Source organism: Aedes aegypti, chromosome 3 (assembly GCF_002204515.2).
Source record: "Aedes aegypti strain LVP_AGWG chromosome 3, AaegL5.0 Primary Assembly, whole genome shotgun sequence".
In the NCBI taxonomy this organism is placed as follows: domain Eukaryota; kingdom Metazoa; phylum Arthropoda; class Insecta; order Diptera; family Culicidae; genus Aedes; species Aedes aegypti.
In genome coordinates, this window is record NC_035109.1 from 202,644,122 (window position 1) to 202,662,430 (window position 18,309).

General features: G+C 39.5%; 1 protein-coding gene across 1 annotated transcript in view; it reads left to right on the forward strand.

Annotated features, from left to right (window-relative positions):
• The window catches only part of LOC5572484 (probable ubiquitin carboxyl-terminal hydrolase FAF), a 97,590-nt gene extending 88,879 nt beyond the window's left edge, over positions 1-8,711 (forward strand). Inside the window, exon 19 of the mRNA XM_021849710.1 lies at positions 8,359-8,711. Coding sequence (XP_021705402.1) covers positions 8,359-8,538 — 180 coding nt within the window. The 3' untranslated portion in view covers positions 8,539-8,711. The remainder of the gene's footprint in view (positions 1-8,358) is intronic.
• Positions 8,712-18,309: the final 9,598 nt, after the last annotated feature.

An 18,309-nucleotide genomic window follows, 5' to 3' on the forward strand; every position in this document is an offset into this window, starting at 1 on the left:
AAATTTTGAAAATCGGAATCTTCACAACAAGAACTTGAACAATGCAGGAAAAATGCAAAACTGAAGTTGCGAATTTGTTTTCATTTTCATTCTTTTCATTTCAAAGCTTACTAGATAACAAATTATTGTAAAATGATTATATAAGTTTAAATGTAAAGATACAAGCAAATACAACTAGATTTTTATTTAATTTATTCGTTTAATCAATATGTACCTTTAAAGTAGATGGAGTACCGTGTACCTTTTAATTCCGCTCCTAAAAAGGTACACGGTACTCCATCTACTTTAAAGTTTCTCTATTTGAGATTCTGCTCAGAGGATTCGAACATTCATTAAAGAGTCAATATGTACCGATTGGGTGTCCGGATTTCGATTCACCACGGTACACAGCGGAAACTCGTCCTAATTTCCAACTGAGAGGCGGTTGCGTTTTTTCGTGAAGCAGGACAATCGTTCCTACTGGAATGTTCGGCGTGGTTCTCAAGTACTTCTTACGAGGCTGCAAGGTGTTAAGGTAATCGCGACTCCAAGCTCTCCAAAAGTGATCTCTCATTACTTGCAGGTGCTGCCAACGGTCCAAACGGTTGGCATTAACGTCTTCCAAAGATGGTTCGGCTGGGGCGACAAGAGGACGCCCGATCAAATAGTGAGCTGGAGTGATCACCTTCGAGTCGGCTGGATCGTTTGAGATGGCGAATAGCGGACGTGAGTTCAATACTGCTTCTATCTCTGCCAACACGGTCGCAAGCTCTTCGAAGGTCAATTTGGAGTTGCCAACGATTTTCTTCAGGTGCGTTTTGGCAGATTTAACGGCCGACTCCCAAAGGCCACCGAACTCAGGAGCGTCCGGCGGGATGAAGTGCCATTCTATTTCACGTGTTTGGCAGAACTGATGGATATCGTCGATCGCTTTCTGATCCTGGAACTGTTTGAAGAGTTCGTTCATTTCATGGTGAGCACATCTGAAATTTGTGGCATTATCGGAGTAAAGCCGCTGAACCAGACCTCGACGACTGACGAATCTCTTCAACGATGCCAAGAATGCATTGGTGCTCAAATCGGTAACCGCTTCCAAATGGATGGCTTTGGTAGCCATGCAGACATACACCGCAATATATGCCTTCACGATTTTCGGGCGATACTTGCCTTCTTTAATCCAGATAGGGCCGGCGTAATCAATCCCTGTTACAGCAAACGGAGGCGATGGATTTACTCTGGTTGGTGGCAAGTCTCCCATGAGCTGCGTAGTGCCGACTAGACTGGTACGAAAACACCTGACACAGCTGCGTGTTACTTGTCGAACGGTGGAACGAGAATTAAGCAGCCAGTATCTTTGACGGAGAGCATTGATCAAACCGGTCTGTCCAATATGGAGGAGTTCTTCGTGAACGGTTCGGGCATACATTCTTACGATTGGGTCTTTATCGGGTAAAATAATCGGATGCTTGGATTCGAAGGGCAACGCTGACTTATCGAGACGGCCACCCACACGAAGCAAGCCATTGATGAACACAGGGCGTAGGTTTCCAATTCGTTTGCTTGATTCACCCGATGAAACCAGCTTGATCTCGTCGGCTAGATGCTTGTGCTGAACCAATCTAAAGATGTCATCGCAGGCTTGACGTAACTCGCACACGGTAAGGTACACCTTTTTCACTCGTTGAAGCGGATCTTTCTTACGACAGTTTTCCACAAACCGTCGAACATACGCCATAATTCGCTGAACCTTGCGGAAGTCACTGCAGTCATACATGAACTGGAACACAGCGGAATCGATATTCACAACTGCTGCTACAACGGTCTTCATTTCAGGTAACGGTTCTGGTAGTACGCTGTCTACAACCTCCATTTCATAGTTGGAACAGGCTAGAAATTCTGGACCATGCTGCCACAAACGATTTCGGCAAAGTGCTTCAGGTAACTGCCCTCTAGACACGATGTCTGCAGGGTTGTTCTTCGAGCTTACGTACTTCCACTGGTAATCTGCTGTGTTACTACAAATCTCCGCTACACGGTTTCGCACAAAAGTTTGCAATTGCTCCAACGGTTTCTTCAACCAGGCAAGAACGATGGTACTGTCGGACCACAAACTCACTTCTCGGAACTCCATCTGCATCGCTGGAATCACTTTCTGCAACAGACGAGTCAGAAGCAATGCTGCACACAATTCCTTCCTAGGAATCGACAAGTCATGGAGCGGTGCCACCTTTGATTTGCTGGCCAATAACACAAGCTTCGCTGATCCATCCGAGAACACACTTCGCACATAACAACAGGCGCCATAGGCAACGGTGGACGCATCGGCGAAACCATGCAATTCAAAAAATACTGCGTCATCACTCGTTACTCTTTTCGGGACGTGGATGAGAGCTAGTTGCGGCAAAGCTTGTTGTAGTTCGTTCCATTTCTGTTGACACTCCTTCTCCACAGGTTCATCCCAGCCTTGCTTTGTCTTCCACAGGTGCTGCACAAGAAGCTTGGCGACCACGATCACTGGAGAAAACAGTCCCAAAGGATCGAAGAGTTTTGCTACCTCCGAGTATATTGTTCTCTTGGTGGCGGGCTTGGCGGCAGACGATGATATGGACGGGCTTGCAATGTGGAAAGTACCTGCTTTCGGGTCCCAAGTCAACCCTAGCAGTTTAATCAACTCGTTCGCTTCGTAGACTGGAATCGCTTGCTGTTTTTCTTGGTCTTCTTCTGGGATATGCTGCAAAAACTCCTCTGAATTGGAGCACCATTTCGTCAACGGGAAACCACCTTGAGCTAAGGATGATTTCAGCTGCTCATAACATTCAACCGCTTTCTCGATGGTATTTGCGCCCGAAAGCACATCGTCCACATAAAACTCTTCCTTAATGATTCTGACTACATCTGGAGGGATCCTGGAATCTTCATCGGCGAGCTGGTTAAGGCATCTGGTGGCTTGGAAAGGCGCTGAAGCTGTGCCATACGTAACCGTATTCAGCTCCAGGACGCGCAATGGCAACGACGGGTTTTCTCTCCAAAAAATTCTCAAATAACACGTGTCGTCCTGCACCAGCCACACCTGCCGGTACATTTTGGTGATATCGGCGGAAAACACGAATTTGTACTTACGAAACCGAATCGCTATGGTGAACAAATCACTTTGGACAACTGGTCCTACATGGAGGACGGCATTCAACGACAACGCAGACGGCGACGGCTTTGCACTCGCGTTGAAAACGACACGACACTTGGTACTGGAACTTGTAGGCCGCAGCACGGCATGGTGCGGCACATAGTAGCTCTGCTTGTCCTTCGGGTCGTTGGCTTCATTTATTTGATGGCAATGATTCAGCAACTCGTACTCCCGAATGAATTTAACGTACTGTTCTTTGAGCTCAGGATCCCGCAGAAAACGCTTCTCCAGCAGTAGAAAACGCTTCAAGGCAATCTCTCGGCAGTCGGTCAGTTGATTTACATTTTCCTTGAAGGGAAGTTTCACTACGAATCTCCCGGAACTATCTCGGCGATGAGTTGACTGAAAATGGGTCTCACAGAACTGCTCTTCGGCTGAATGCTTGGACACGTTGGGAACCTCTTCAATCTGCCAAAACTGGTACATCAGCTTCTCGATATCGGTGATTGATGCCACATTGGAGTGAACAGGAGTCCTGATTGGAGAATCTCTGTTGTTTATCACGCCAGCCACGACCCAACCGAGATGGCTGTCACGAAGCTGCGGTAGATGAGGCGCAAGTTGGTTTTACCAGGCTTTAGCAGATCGAAGAAATGTGCGGCACCAATAAGCATGTCCACCTGTGATGGCTTGTGAAATTCGGCATCGGCCAACATAATTTCATCGGGCAGCTCCCAATCGCTCACATCGATCTTGGCTGTCGGCACGGTTCCTGTTCCATCACGAGAGTGGAGCTTGACCTTAATCCTTTCACGAGCAATCGTTCGGATGGCGCTGATTCCGGTGATTTCGACGTTAGCGGGTTGCTTCGGTAGACCAAGCGAGTTAGCCATCTTTTCTGAAATAAAGTTGACCTGAGAGCCACTATCGAGCAAAACTCGACACGGATGCAGCTGATTCCTTGAGTCCGCTAAATGTACCACCGCGGTAAGCAGAAGTACTGTCTCCGCTGGCTGAGAGTTATTGCAGGAGCACGATGTAGAAACCGTCCTAGTTTCCTCTGGAACCGGCTGTGGCGCCGACGTGGCGGGTTCTTGTGCTGGCTTCGGAATGGCCACATTCGACTTGGCATCTTGTTTCACGCTTCCTTCCTTGTCTCCATGCAACGACGTGTGGTGGTGCTTCTGGCATTTCTTGCAATGATTCGATGACGGACACTCTTTCGACTGGTGCCCCTTCCTGAGGCAGTTGAAGCACACACCGGCTGTTCGGACCTTCTCAAGTCTCTCTGCTGTTGTAAGGCTCCCTAGGACGTCACACTGGAAATTTCGATGCTGACCCTCGCAAAATACACATCGATCTGTGCTGGTGACTGATGATTTCGAAGGGTTTACAGCAGACGCGTAGCACTTTTGAACTGGTGGCTTGCTGGTGGCAAATGTAGGCTTCGGCTTGATCGGTTGTGACGCTGATGACTGAGTGGCTGCTTCGCAATTCTCCAAAATTTGGCATCTATTCTTTAGGAATTTGACGGTTGGCTCGTACTTCGGCAACTCTCCTCTCTTCAACGTTGATTCCCAAGCTTTCCGGGTGGATTTGTTCAATGCATTGGAGATGAGAAAGACTACCATGTGCTCGGACACACCCAGAAGTTCCTGTTTCAGAAAACGAAGATTTTCCACATGTCGCGAAGCTTCATCAACCAGGGCACGAAGATCCTTCGAAGATTCCGATGTAATTCGTTTCAGCGAAAATAATCCACGAATGTGGGACTCGACGATTACTCTTTTGTTCTCGTACCGGTCGGTCAGTATTCGCCATGCCTGCTCATAGTTCCCTTCATTGATTGTTCTTGCGTCCAATATTCCTGCGGCGGATCCGACCAACGCCTTGTCCAGGTGGTAGAGTTTAAAGGCGTCACTATCACCAGACTTCGACATTAGGTCATTGAATATCGCTTTGAACTTGGGCCATCCAGCGTAGCTACCGTCAAAGGTAGGAATTGGCGCTTTTAACGGCTGTTGCTGGATAATTAGCTGCCTCTCGGTGGGAGTAGCAACTGCTGCATCTTTGGCTTCCAAAATGAGTTCCTCGACAACTTCGGAGACGAAATTATGCAGTTCTTCAAACGTCGTATATTCATCCTCCTGTTTGTCAACATCTTGATCCGGAATCAAAGCCATTACCTGGCTATGGAAACTGCTGAACTCCGTATACGCTGCGGCCAGATTCCGAGCCATGACATTCAGCTGCGCCAAACTTTTCGGGTTGCGATCCGAAATCACTATCTCCATCTTCACGACTTTCTGATAAATCTGGTGGCGCTGTCGGAATACTGCTTTCAGCTGCTTTGCGGTTTCTGGGTCGCTGGTGATTTCCCACTGACTGAATCCATGGAAGGGGTTGCTTTCCGACGACGATGTCATAATCAAGGGTCTTGGCACCCTCACGGATCCTGTCGGTTTCGGGGTCTGATGAGTCGCATCCTTTTCCATTGAAGAGGCTGCTTGATCCTTCAAGGTTTCCTGCTCCATGTTTATTGTTTTTATCACTACGCGGAAGCGCGACGTACGTTTCAACTTCGCGGCGAACGAATGTCAATGTCAAATTGGACGAACGCTTTCTTTGGCTTGAAGAAGCTTTTTTCTAAAGCTTTCGCTTCCACTTAAACACGCGAACGACACTCGTCGCGACAGAGCTTTTTCATCGACGAAGTAGAAACTTGCCGAATAGGATCGGACAAGCGGCAAAGTTTGTGAAATGTTTCACACACACACATCAAACTTGTCGGAACAAGTTTGAACACGTTTACGCACGTGTTGGAAATGCGCTTTTTCACGGTGGGAAGGCTGACCCCACTTTTTCACATAGCACTAAGCTGGACAGGACAGCTTTTTCGCGAAATGTCCGCTGCTATCCGGTTCGTTACGGACCAATTTATGTTCGGAACGGTAACGGGGAACGAGATTGTTAGAGGACTGTAAATCCGGCGACGGAAACGAATGCACCGATCACGCACTGTGATCCTGCTACCATACGAATTCGGGAGGGAACACTGGTCCACGCAATGTGGCATCTACGACGGAACGGACACTACCGGGATTACGACGGTCACCCACTGTGACACTGCGGAACTTGGGAACGGACCAACTAAAACTCAGTGCTACGATTAACTACTTTTATTCTTAACTAATTACAAGTGGTCTGAACTCGATCGCTGTATAGCGAGAACTGAAACTGGTTGGGTTTTTCTCTTCAAGCTGCACTGGAGCTTTTTTCCATCGCAGCAACCGAGGGGCGGTTGAATGGTGACAGAACAAGGTATATAATTTTCTGGGGAATGGTCCATTCTGGGGATTGGTTTTCTGGGGAATGGTTCATTCTGGGGAGTGAAATTCTGGGGAATGGTACATTCTGGGGAATGAGATTCTGGGGAATGGAATTCTGGGGAATGGGTTTCGGGGGAATGGTTTTCTGTGGAATGTTATAGAATCACTTTAGAGATCTCACGTCTGAAGAGAACCATAAAAAAACAAACGGTTATCAAAAAAGGACCAAATAGGAATCAGAAACAAATAAACAAATCAAATTAGGAGATACAGTTTTTATAAGGATTTCTTACAGAAATCGAGCCCCAGTATTACTCCAGAGATTCCTCCAATAAAGCTTTTTTTCAAGCTAGGTCGTCTAAGAAATCATCCGGTGATCCTTTCAATCGATTTCGCTAAGATTTCCATTTATGACATCTCTGAGAATTTATACAGTATTTTCTCCAGATATTTCTTAGGATTTTCTATGAAACTTACACTTTGTTGTAAACTTTAAGGTGAAGATGAATCGAAGCCAAACTTCAAATTTTCAAGAGCACGGATCTGGAGAACCAAGCATCCGTTCAATCTGAAAGCTTAATCGATTGGTCACTAGCTGGTAGTGACCATTCGATTAAGTTTTCAGTTCAAACGGGTGTTTAGTTTTCCAGATCCGTGCTCTTAAAAATTTGAAGTTTGGTTTCGATTCATCTTCACCTTAAAACATTATTTTGATGTATAGGATATTTCCGAAATTTCAACTAATATACTTTCAAAAAATACTTTGACAATTCCTCCTTAATTTTCTTCAAAATGTTCTCAAGAAATCTCCCAAGAATTATAAAAAAAAATTTTGGCGGTGCCAAGAGATTTCCATCAGATTTTTTTTTAGAAATTCCTGATCAACTACTGCAAAGACCCCTGAAAGAAGTAATGGATTCTTGGTGTTGTGTTGGAGAATCTCTGGATAATATGCTGCAGTATTTTCTGAAAGAATTCCTTGTAAAACATAGGACGGATTCCCTGAAGAAAATTCGGAGTAATAACTGCAATATTTGCTGGTATGAAACGTTAAATGAACTTCTGAAGAATCTATGAAGATTTTACTTGTAAAATTGCTTCAGAGCGCCCAAGGAAGTTTTGGAGCAAATACTTGAGAAACGCATCTGAGAATTAGTGATGTGTTTGAATGTATACCAGAACATTTTTTTTTTTTTTTGAGAAATTATTTGAAAATTCCGGAAACTAGCATGGGATCGATTTTACAGCATGTGTTAAATATTACACACATTTTGAACAGTGTGATTCTGTGTGAGTTGTACTCAATCTTGCTTCAAGAAATCTGAGAAAAAAATCCGAGAGAATCTCTAGGAGTAGTTGTGTAAAGGTCTCTTTAACGTCTACAATTTTTCACCACGATTCATTGCAAGAAGAAAAAAAGATAAAAGTGACAATTTTAGTTAAAAAAAGAAACCATCCATTGAAATCAGAGACTTGCATTAAAATAGTGACCAAGTTTCTAAAAAGTGATCTGCGACCAGCCCTGCACACAAAATTCATGACAAGCAGGTTTTGAGACTACATTTGTCCCATGTTTCAACCTCACACCTTACCTGCCAGGTTGCGCAGATTGTTGTAAGGAAGGGACAAACACTTTTAACTTATACAACTTCTCTGCATAAACATCATACCCATCATCATCATAGTGTTGGTTCTCTATCATTTCTAAACTTTATCAGAAATAGTTTTGTATTGTGTATCAAGATTTTATTTTTCGATATTCTTTTAATTTTCTAGTTTGATTTTAAAATGTTGTTCAAATAGAAACAACTTAGATCAGATAGGTACTATTTGTTAGTGGTTGATTTAAAATTACATTAATTTTTAACGATCAAACATGCAAACTGTGATATAAAAACTGTTCTTGTGTCCATTTCTAATTCCAAGAATTCAACGAGTAAATCTCACCCGGCGTCCGTTGCTGATGATGAATCTGTAGTGATTTCATCCGAGAAAAATACAACTGAGTGTAGCAATCCAACTCGAAATACATCTTCTCCCGCTTCTCCAATAACCGGCACAACATCCAATAGCTCGTTAACTTCTAGCATGGAACAGCAGACCTAGGATTTACTCAAATCTGAATTATGTTTCTATGTTCATATAACGATTGATCGCGTCATATTACTTACGTTCAGAAAGCCGAAATATGAGATCAAGAAAAACTGTGTATAAATAATATTATTTATATAAATTATTTAAATTCAAAACCAAAAAATACAATAATACTGTAATACAAATTGATCTGTATGTAGCTTTTTTTTTCTATAGAGAAACTCCTTAAATTTCGAGATATCACATAGGACAATGAACGGCTTCGGTGCCATTCGAATATTATCCGAAACCAGGATTGAAAGGTTAAATTCACACAGTGTTTGTCTATCACAATGAATATGTACCGTAAAGTGCCGTAATTCAGCGCAGTTAAGGAATAAAACAGTTCAAATGGTTAATTTGAAATTGGTATTGCATCAACAATAAAGCTTTATGGGTGGAACGCTAGCAAATCTGTTTTAGATTATGCGAAAAATATAAACAAGACTGTTTTCATATTTAACAATTGTGATTTTTTTTTTAATATTTCACTCGTTGAAATTGCCTAATTCGGTGCATTTTTTAAACGCTTTTCCATATTCCCCGCAGAAGAATGCTTAATTCTGCGCACTCGCGAAACAATCAAATCAACATTAATTTTGTATAAGTATGATAATGATAAATTTGAAAGAGGAGGGATTCCACGGAGGCATGCAAGTCGATTCTGATCGACCATTTCAAAAATATCTGAAACTTTGCACAGTTTCCGTCATTTTCCGATATCAAATCTTCAAGTTGAGTCACGACTAACTTTTCAAAAGGGTGTATGTGAAAATGGTTCAAAAATATTCAAAAAGCTGCACAGCAAAAACGGTTCGTTCGATTGTTAGACAACTAAAGAAACAAAGTTAGACAACTAAATAAAGATTCCAAAAAAAATACACACAGTAAAAAAATTTTTTTTTGCGTTAAAAAACATCATTTTTGTCACAAAAACTCAAATATCTCAAAACCCTATCGGAATACCAACGTAATTTTTTGAGGGAAAACGGTCCATTATATTAGCTATCTACCATAAAAATTTGGTGATGGTAAGCCAATAAACAAAAAAGTTATGACATTTCAAATATTTCACAAATTTGACACTTAGTGAATTTTTTTTTTTCTTTGTTAATTTTTTTTAGGACCGCAGTTTGTTGCTGAATTTTTTGTTAAGGGTTAACAAGTTGTTTTCATGATATTTTATTTAATTATTCATAACTATTATAGCATCTATTAGAAAGTTAGACGAGTGATCTAAAGTCTTGATAGTGTCATATTTTTTATTGTACGTAACTGAAGAAAAATTCTCTCAATAGTGTTGAAACCTTTTGATAAAAGAAACCTATAAGAAATCTAATATTGAAGACAAAAGCTACAAAAAAAGTTTTCTATACAGGTATACGACTAGTTTACCTGCAAAAAGTTTACCTCGTAGAGAACAAGGCGGGTCTATACCCAGGTGATCTAGTATACGTAAAGCAGGTCGGTTTTCTCGGCGCTGGTTTTCTCCACAAAGTTAAAATCTGATTACACCTGTTTATAGACCCGCCTTGGTAGAGAATAGACTTTGTTAATCATATTTGGGAGAAAGCGTGTAACTTCAACAACATCAAAAACATGATAGGTACATACCATGAACATACTCACGAAAAAGCTAAAAATATACTACCACTATGGTTATAAAAGATTTAATTGTAAAATTTTTCTTCAGTCAAGCAAACGACACCAAACTAGTCAGTAAAAACTTAAAAGTGATTTTGTTTATTAAAATCTAACGAGCAACATGAGTAGTCGCTTTCTCAACTGTTGCAGGCCGTTTGCAGAAAAAAAGTGTTCGAAAGAGCTACGAAATCTCACCGAAAGCGCCATAGATAAACTGAAAGCGGCTGGTTATGCTCCAATGTCTACATTGAATACAAATTTACGCATTTGTACGTCCTGCCGTTTAAACGTTGACAAACGGGCAATCTGTACATCATCGGTGGATCAGGTTGCAGGAAGTTCGAAAACAACAACAACTGAGGAATTACTAGATGCACCGACAACAACTGAGGAGTTACCAGAAGTACCAAGTGCAGATAGTCTTGCCACGGTACCATCAGCGACATCTGTTTCAACAAATCAATCAGAAGATGAGTGCATCCAGAAGGTCAACATCGAACGCTTCAACGAAGGGATAGCTGGAATAAAAGTGACTCCGATTAAATGGACGAAGATGGGTTACGTCAATTATCCCGAGAAAAAATACCGTGAAATCAACGAAGCTGTACGAAGAAACCTCTTCAAATTAGGACCTGAGGATGTAGAAAATACAGACTACGATGAGGTAATTATGAATATGAAGGAAAGGTTCTCGAATCTAGCCACGACAAGGAAAGAAAAATTATTGATTTTGTCGATGCTGCCAAGCTCGTGGTCTATTCAAGACGCTATTGATGAGTTCAAAACTAATAGAAATACAGCAAAAGAGGCAAAACAATTCAAAAATAACTGTCTTGCAACCAAAAATGCTAGGTCGAGTACTTCATTAACAGATGAGACAAAAGAAAAAATAATTCAATATTTTGAAGACGATGAAGTAAGTAGAGCTATGCCTGGCCAAAAAGATTATGTATCTGTAAAAAAAGATGGAAAGCGTCAAGCAATCCAAAAACGATTAATGATGACTACTTTGAAAGAAGCGTATACACGCTTCAAGGAAATTAACGAAAATATTAAGGTAGGTTTTTCCTCATTTGCAAGCCTTCGTCCAAGGCAATGCAAGCTTCTATCCAATTCAGGAACACATAATGTTTGTGTGTGCACAACACACGAAAATATTAACCTAATCTTACATAGTTTGAAAAGAATCAATTTATCAAAGGATATTAAAATGTTAACTGGTAGTCTTTTGTGTGAAAATACAACATCAAATTGCTATCTACGATCTTGTTCGGATTGTCCAGATTCTTCATTATTAGAAAATACTTTATTCGCTGAGTTTGAAGAAAATTATATTGATCAGTTATCATTTGAGCAATGGGTGACCACGGATAGGTGTGACCTAGAAACTATTGTAAAACCTGTAGATGAGTTTGTGTCATTTTTTTGCTTGAAATTAGAAAGTTTAATTCCTCACGACTTTATTAAAACAGAGCAATCCCGCTTTTTAAAAAATACGAAAAATACATTACAAGATGGTGAATTTTTAGTCATTTGTGATTTTTCTGAAAACTATAGCTTTGTATTGCAAGATGAAGTGCAGTCCCATCACTGGAACGTACAACAAGCTACAATTCATCCATTCGTTATTTATTACAATGGAAGTACGCAAATTGAACATTTTAGTTTTATTGTAATTTCCGAAGATTTAAGACACGACTCAGTATCTGTAAATTTGTTCATTGCCAAAATGATTAACTTTTTACGCGTTGATAAGGATAAAGAAATCAGAAAGATATATTTCATGTCTGATGGAGCAGCATCGCAGTACAAAAACCGTAAGAATTTTTCGAGCCTATGTCAATTTAAATCGAAGTACGGAATTGATGCAGAATGGCATTTCTTTGCTACGTCACATGGCAAAGGTCCTTGTGATGCTATTGGAGGAACCATAAAGCGCATGGCCACAAGAGCAAGTTTAGCCAAAGAACGTGAGCATCCAATTAAAACTGCAAAAGAACTATTTGATTGGGCGAATCGCAGAAAAGAAGAAGATTTAACAAAATTATCATTTTGTTTTACTACTACTGAAGAGTACGAATCAACGGCATCAGAGCTCAGCGAGCAATATAATAACGCTAAAACGATCCAAGGAACCCAACAATTTCACTGTTTCATTCCATTGTCAGAAAATAAAATTAAAGCAAAACTATACTCGAACTGTACTGATAATGATGCAAAAGTGTTCGATATTGTAAAAAAATTGAATAACAATAAATAAATAAATAAGTATTAATAAAATGTTTTCATGATCTCATAACGCATACCCAAATCCAAAACTTTTAAAGTTTATATATAACATTTAGAAACTCATCGATCATACTCTAAAAAAAATATCCTGGTAAAAAAAAAATTATTTTCGTGTGATCTGTTAATTTATTTTAATTTATACATATATACATATACATATAATATTTATACATATACATAATATTTATACATATAATATACATAATACTAATGAATACATGAAAACGACTTGTTTGATTCACGCAAGGCCCTTAACAATAAAATCAGCAACAAACTGCGGTTCCCGTAATAATTTACACCGAAAAAAAAATTTTTTTTCTACTACATGTGTAAATTGTGATATGTTTGAAATGTCATAACTTTTTTGTTTATTGGTTTACCATCACCAAATTTTTATGGTAGATAGCTAATATAATGGACCGTTTTCCCTCAAAAAATTACGTTGGTATTCCGATAGGGTTTTGAGATATTTGAGTTTTTGTGTCAAAAATTATGTTTTTTAATGCAAAAAAAAAAAATTACTGTGTGTATTTTTTTTGGAATCTTTATTTAGTTGTCTAACTTTGTTTCTTTAGTTGTCTAACAATCGAACGAACCGTTTTTGCTGTGCAGCTTTTTGAATATTTTTGAACCATTTTCACATACACCCTTTTGAAAAGTTAGTCGTGACTCAACTTGAAGATTTGATATCGGAAAATGACGATTTATGGCCGGTACGCTGATCATAAGTACTGTGCAAAAGGATAGGACAAGAAACGGTCAAGGAATGATTCCGCTACCGAAATTACTTTAGCTGTACGCAGCTGAGAAGTAGAGCTGATTTCATAACGTCGGTAACGCCTGCCATACAAATCAAAGGGAGCTGTCACTTTTCCGAACGGAAAAATGTGCCGCTCAATTATTCCGCAAGTAAAAGTGACATTTCGCTCACACTGAATCAGCTGTCAAAATTACTTTGGTAAAAAGGAGAAATTTTACTTGAGTGATTTACGTTTCAGGTCCGTACTTGGCTTTAGATGGAACTGGAAAACTGTGCAAAGTTTCAGCTCAATAGAAAAAAAAATGAATTTAAAAATTTACCAAATTTTGGTGCTGTTGCTTGGAATCACTCAGAGGCATTCGGGGCATAATTTATTCCTTTTCCTTATACTCACTATTAACACGACTCTCGCTTTATTTTCTTCTCAGTTTTGGGGTTGCATGTTATTTCAGAAGAAATTTCAAGGATTTATTCAGTTTTCAAAGGGTACTCATTCCACCAGATTCCATTCCATTGGCGAAACCGCACTGTTAATACAATAACAAGTTTGCATTATTGTTTGGAATCGATATGTACTATACAATTCAATTAATGGTAGCCGCTAATGCCACGGGTAATTGAAACTTAATTTTTTTAAGCAAACCAGAAACTTCAGAAGGACCATACTGCCGTGAATCGCAAGTCAGTCCCATCTGTAAAAAGTAGACAAAAAATGGGGTGTGAAGTTTCCAAACTCGTTTTCCATACGAATATTCAAAAAAAGGATTGGAATGTGTTCAAATCTAAATGTTCGCCAGGCATTGAGTACTTTGTCAAATCGCTCTTACTTTCACCCTATCTTGGGTCCCTTCCCATTGCTCCATTCCGGACAATGAGAAAGCGGATTCTCTGGCTAAGGTAGGCTCTAAAGAAGGCGATGTTTGGGAGCGTCAAATCGCCTTCGATGATTTTTTTGCATGCCCGTCGGGAGACCTTTGTTGAGTAATGTATTCAATATTAGTAGATGAATTGATCAAATTCATAGGAAGTCGCTGAAGTGCGTTTTGTTCAATAACATGCCAAACGTAGCATGTGTGGAACAACACCACGCGAAAGTTTATAAATATTTGACACATCGGAATTTGGTGCCGATGTTGTTTAACCTAGTTTTGCTAAACTATGAACCAGGAACTTTCGGTCTTTTCTTGATTGCTATGTTTACGTTTGAACCCAAGTAACCACGAAGCTATATATGAATACTTTATGTTTGCTCTATAGTGTGCTATCAGATTTTGTTTTTAAGTGACATAACCTTTAAGAGCTTTATAAAGCATAATTAAAGTGGGAAAGGGCCCCACAACAACCAAATTAATGCAATACTTGGTAAAGCAGTTTTAATGCACAAGCCCTACTAAAGCATTTATGTTTGTATATTTAGGGTTCATGATGTATATTAGCTTAAAATAATGTATGTTTAGGGCTTGCGTTAAAAAAAACAAAACAATGAATCCATTGACTACCTTTCAATGGTTTGCTTTACCAGCTTAATGATTTTTTTTGTTGGTATCAGGATTCGAACCCACAATTAGGATGATGGTGTGCTGGATGCCTGGCGCGTTGGTGTCCTGTGCTAAAGCTGCTGATGTAATAAGGTAGGATAAAAGTTCCTTATAAACGAAGCCACCGTGTGTGTTAACATTACTATTCGCCCAGTTATTACGAATAGAAAGAATTCTCTTCGGCGATTGATTTCCTTTCCTCACCAAATGAAACATCAATAGAAAGAATTTGATCACCATTCTTTCTCGTAGAGGAAACAACTGAAATTATCCCACAAAACAAAGCCCTAGTGCATTAAATAGATTTCAGGGGAGAGAAATTGATCGACATTTCCTCTCGCTCCTTATGAATAAAAGAGTCTCATAGATAAAATACAAAACATTTTGAATGAATACATATATCCTTAGATCATGAAATGGGGGTTCGAGATGAAAGAAAGTTATTTCATTATTCTTCCATATCCCACAAAACGCAATAAGCGAGTGCGAACGTGCTCGATCGTCTTACTTATTAACTACAGATTCGAGTGCGTTTAATGAGGTTATGTAATCTTGTATGACAGCATAATTGTATATTCACTCTAAACGCTTAGCATAATGCTATATTAAAATAATGCTACAAAGCATTTACAATTTTAATCAAATGCATCATTGCTTGACAGTTATTGAAAAAATGCATGATAACATTATTAATGCAAAAAATGTTGACTTTCGACCAAATTAATGCAATGGTATAATGCTTGTGGTTACTTGGGAAGTGTATGATTGAATAAAGACGATTCCAACTTCGGACATTAATGAAGAAGGTTCACCTTCCGTGACCATCTCCAGAACTAAAGCAAAGTGTTATAATTACAAAGTGATGCATCACCGGTATCCATTCGTAGTCCTTCTCCACCATTAGGCAAAACCACGATACCTTGATCAGCTGGCAACAGAAATGGAGAGACGGAGAAATGGGTGGATGGCTGCATTCCATATTTCCACAGGTGTCGAAAAAAACATGGTTTAAGGGGATGGACTTGAGCCGTGATTTCATTCGTGTCATGTGTCGGCTTAAATCCAATCACTATTCGTTAAGCGCGCATACCCATATTGGGCTCTCTGAAAGCAATCTCTGTGTTTGCGGCGTGGCTTACCAGGATATCGAACATGTTGTGTGGGGATGCGGTGAGCATCGTGGCATCAGATCCGAGCTGACTGAAACTCTCCGGATCCGAGGAAAACAGCAGAAACCTGTCAGAGAAATGTTGGCGGGCCTCGATTTAGAATATATGAATTTTATATAGGGTTTTGTTCTTCTTCGTCGTAAGCGCTAATATTCGTCGTATCAAACTTTAAATGTTACACTGCTGCGGATATTCAAACTTACCTGCAACATAGATTCATTATCCAAGTATAATTTAGTGAAAGCTGTTATGGTTTGTACACTTGTACACCAAAAATGCAATAAAACTACTGTATTTCGGTAAATAACTTCAGTTCAATTATCTACTTTGCACTTTTTCACCGAAATCGCATGGACGAACACGATTTGAGAGAAATGCTTAGCGATCGACTGAGCCACACCACTTTCCAACACAAGTTTCTTCTCGCCCCCGTGGGTGACTTACTTCGCCGGGCACTTATTTTCACTATGGAAAACCTTCGTACTTTTTCACTGAAGGATTTCATTCCAATCACACGCCGTAAAACTTTAATAAATCACCAAATTTTACGAAATTTCCTCAACCGCCACGTATAATTGAGAATGTAAACAAAGTTTAATCCGTCGTACTGAGAAAAAAAAGCTTGTGCGCATCAATGTGTGCGCGACGCTCGATGTAAAAATACGGCTTCTTTGATTGTGTTGTTTTCGCTGTACTGTGAGCAAATGCCATAATTGTACGGTCAAAAGGAATTGTGTTCATATGTTTGGGCTGAATTTTGATAACGAACAATGAATTTTAAAGGAAATTAGTATGTTCCATCATGCTGAAGGAATGGAGGGAGATGCCAGTAGATCTATATATTCTAGTAAAACATTTTATTATAGCGTTGATAGGTTGTGTTTTGACCACTCAATATACACAGTGAGCCGTAAGTTGTGAGACGAATCTGGAAACTGATTGCGACGGAGTTGAAAACGATACGACGGACTGAGAATACGGTAAGATGCATTTTCTTTGCATTATTTCCAAAAAGAGATCAAGATTTATCAAAATGTTATTGTACAATACTAAAGCCGTTTTAAGAAAGAATTGTTTGGCATCGGTTTGTGTCAGCATCATTCACTGCAATACTGGGAAAATTGCAATTCTCACTGATCAATGCTTAATACGATGGATACTAGCACATCACCCTATCTGTTTTTGAAGCGTATCAATATCCGAGTTTGATTGTCGTTCGTTCCCTGTCTCTCTTTTTCCCCTTCAAATTGTCCTCTTCTCGTCGTGTCTCCCACGAACCGTTTTTGCTTAGATTCGTTTCAGATATGGACATCCTGTCCCTTCAAGCTCCATCAGCATAGGGATCGTTCAAATATTACGTAACGCAACAGGGGTAGGGAGGGGTTCTAATATAGTGTTACGGTCTTTACAAAAAAATAAAACATTCCATACAAAAACTGTTACATGGGGGAGGGAGGGGGTCAAAAATTGACAAATTTCGCGTTACGTAATATGTGAATGAACTCATAGTAGTCTAAGTAACTTAAAAAATCCCGAAAAATCCTTTCCTTTCCTGTTGTACAAATGTATTCCCTAACCTTAAAACTTCCCCAAACTAACATAGTTTTTAAAATAAATACAAATTTTAAAATGTAAATAATGTAATAAAAAAGAAAACGATTTTGGCTCTGTTATGCCCGAGCCTGCCAAATAAACGAGATAAAAAAAAATGAAACTTACACAATTTGCTTTTCACACCGATATCTTTCTGAGAAAAATATAAAGATAATCAAAACACGGTTAATTTTTGTGCGGAAATCTATACTGCCGTGAATCACAAGTCAGTCCCATCTGCATTTTTGTCAATATTGAGTTGAGTTCAGTTTTCAACATATCTTTCAATGCTCTTTCAGCTGCACTAATGAGAAAATAAAATTTGTTCGAAAAAAGTGGGAAAAAACAGCAAGTCAAATTGTCCCATAACGAAAAGTGACTGCATATCAGTCCCACTACAGGTTTCCGCACTTTGTAACACAAAAATGAACCGTGTTTTGAAATTCCTAATATTTTTCTCGGAAAGATATCGTAGTGAAAAGCAAATTGTGAAAGTTTGATTATGATTTGAACATGTTCCAATCTTCTGGAATTTTTTGAATATTCGTATGGAAAACGAGTTTAGAAACTTCACAGCCCATTTTCTCAATGCCTTCTTTTTACAGATGGGACTGACTTGCGATTCACGGTAGTGTAGTGAGACTGATATGCGGTTACTTTGCATTATGGGACAAATTGACTTGCTGATTTTTCCTACTTTTTTCAAACAAATCTTATTATCTCAGGGCAGCTGAAAGATCATTGCAATTGG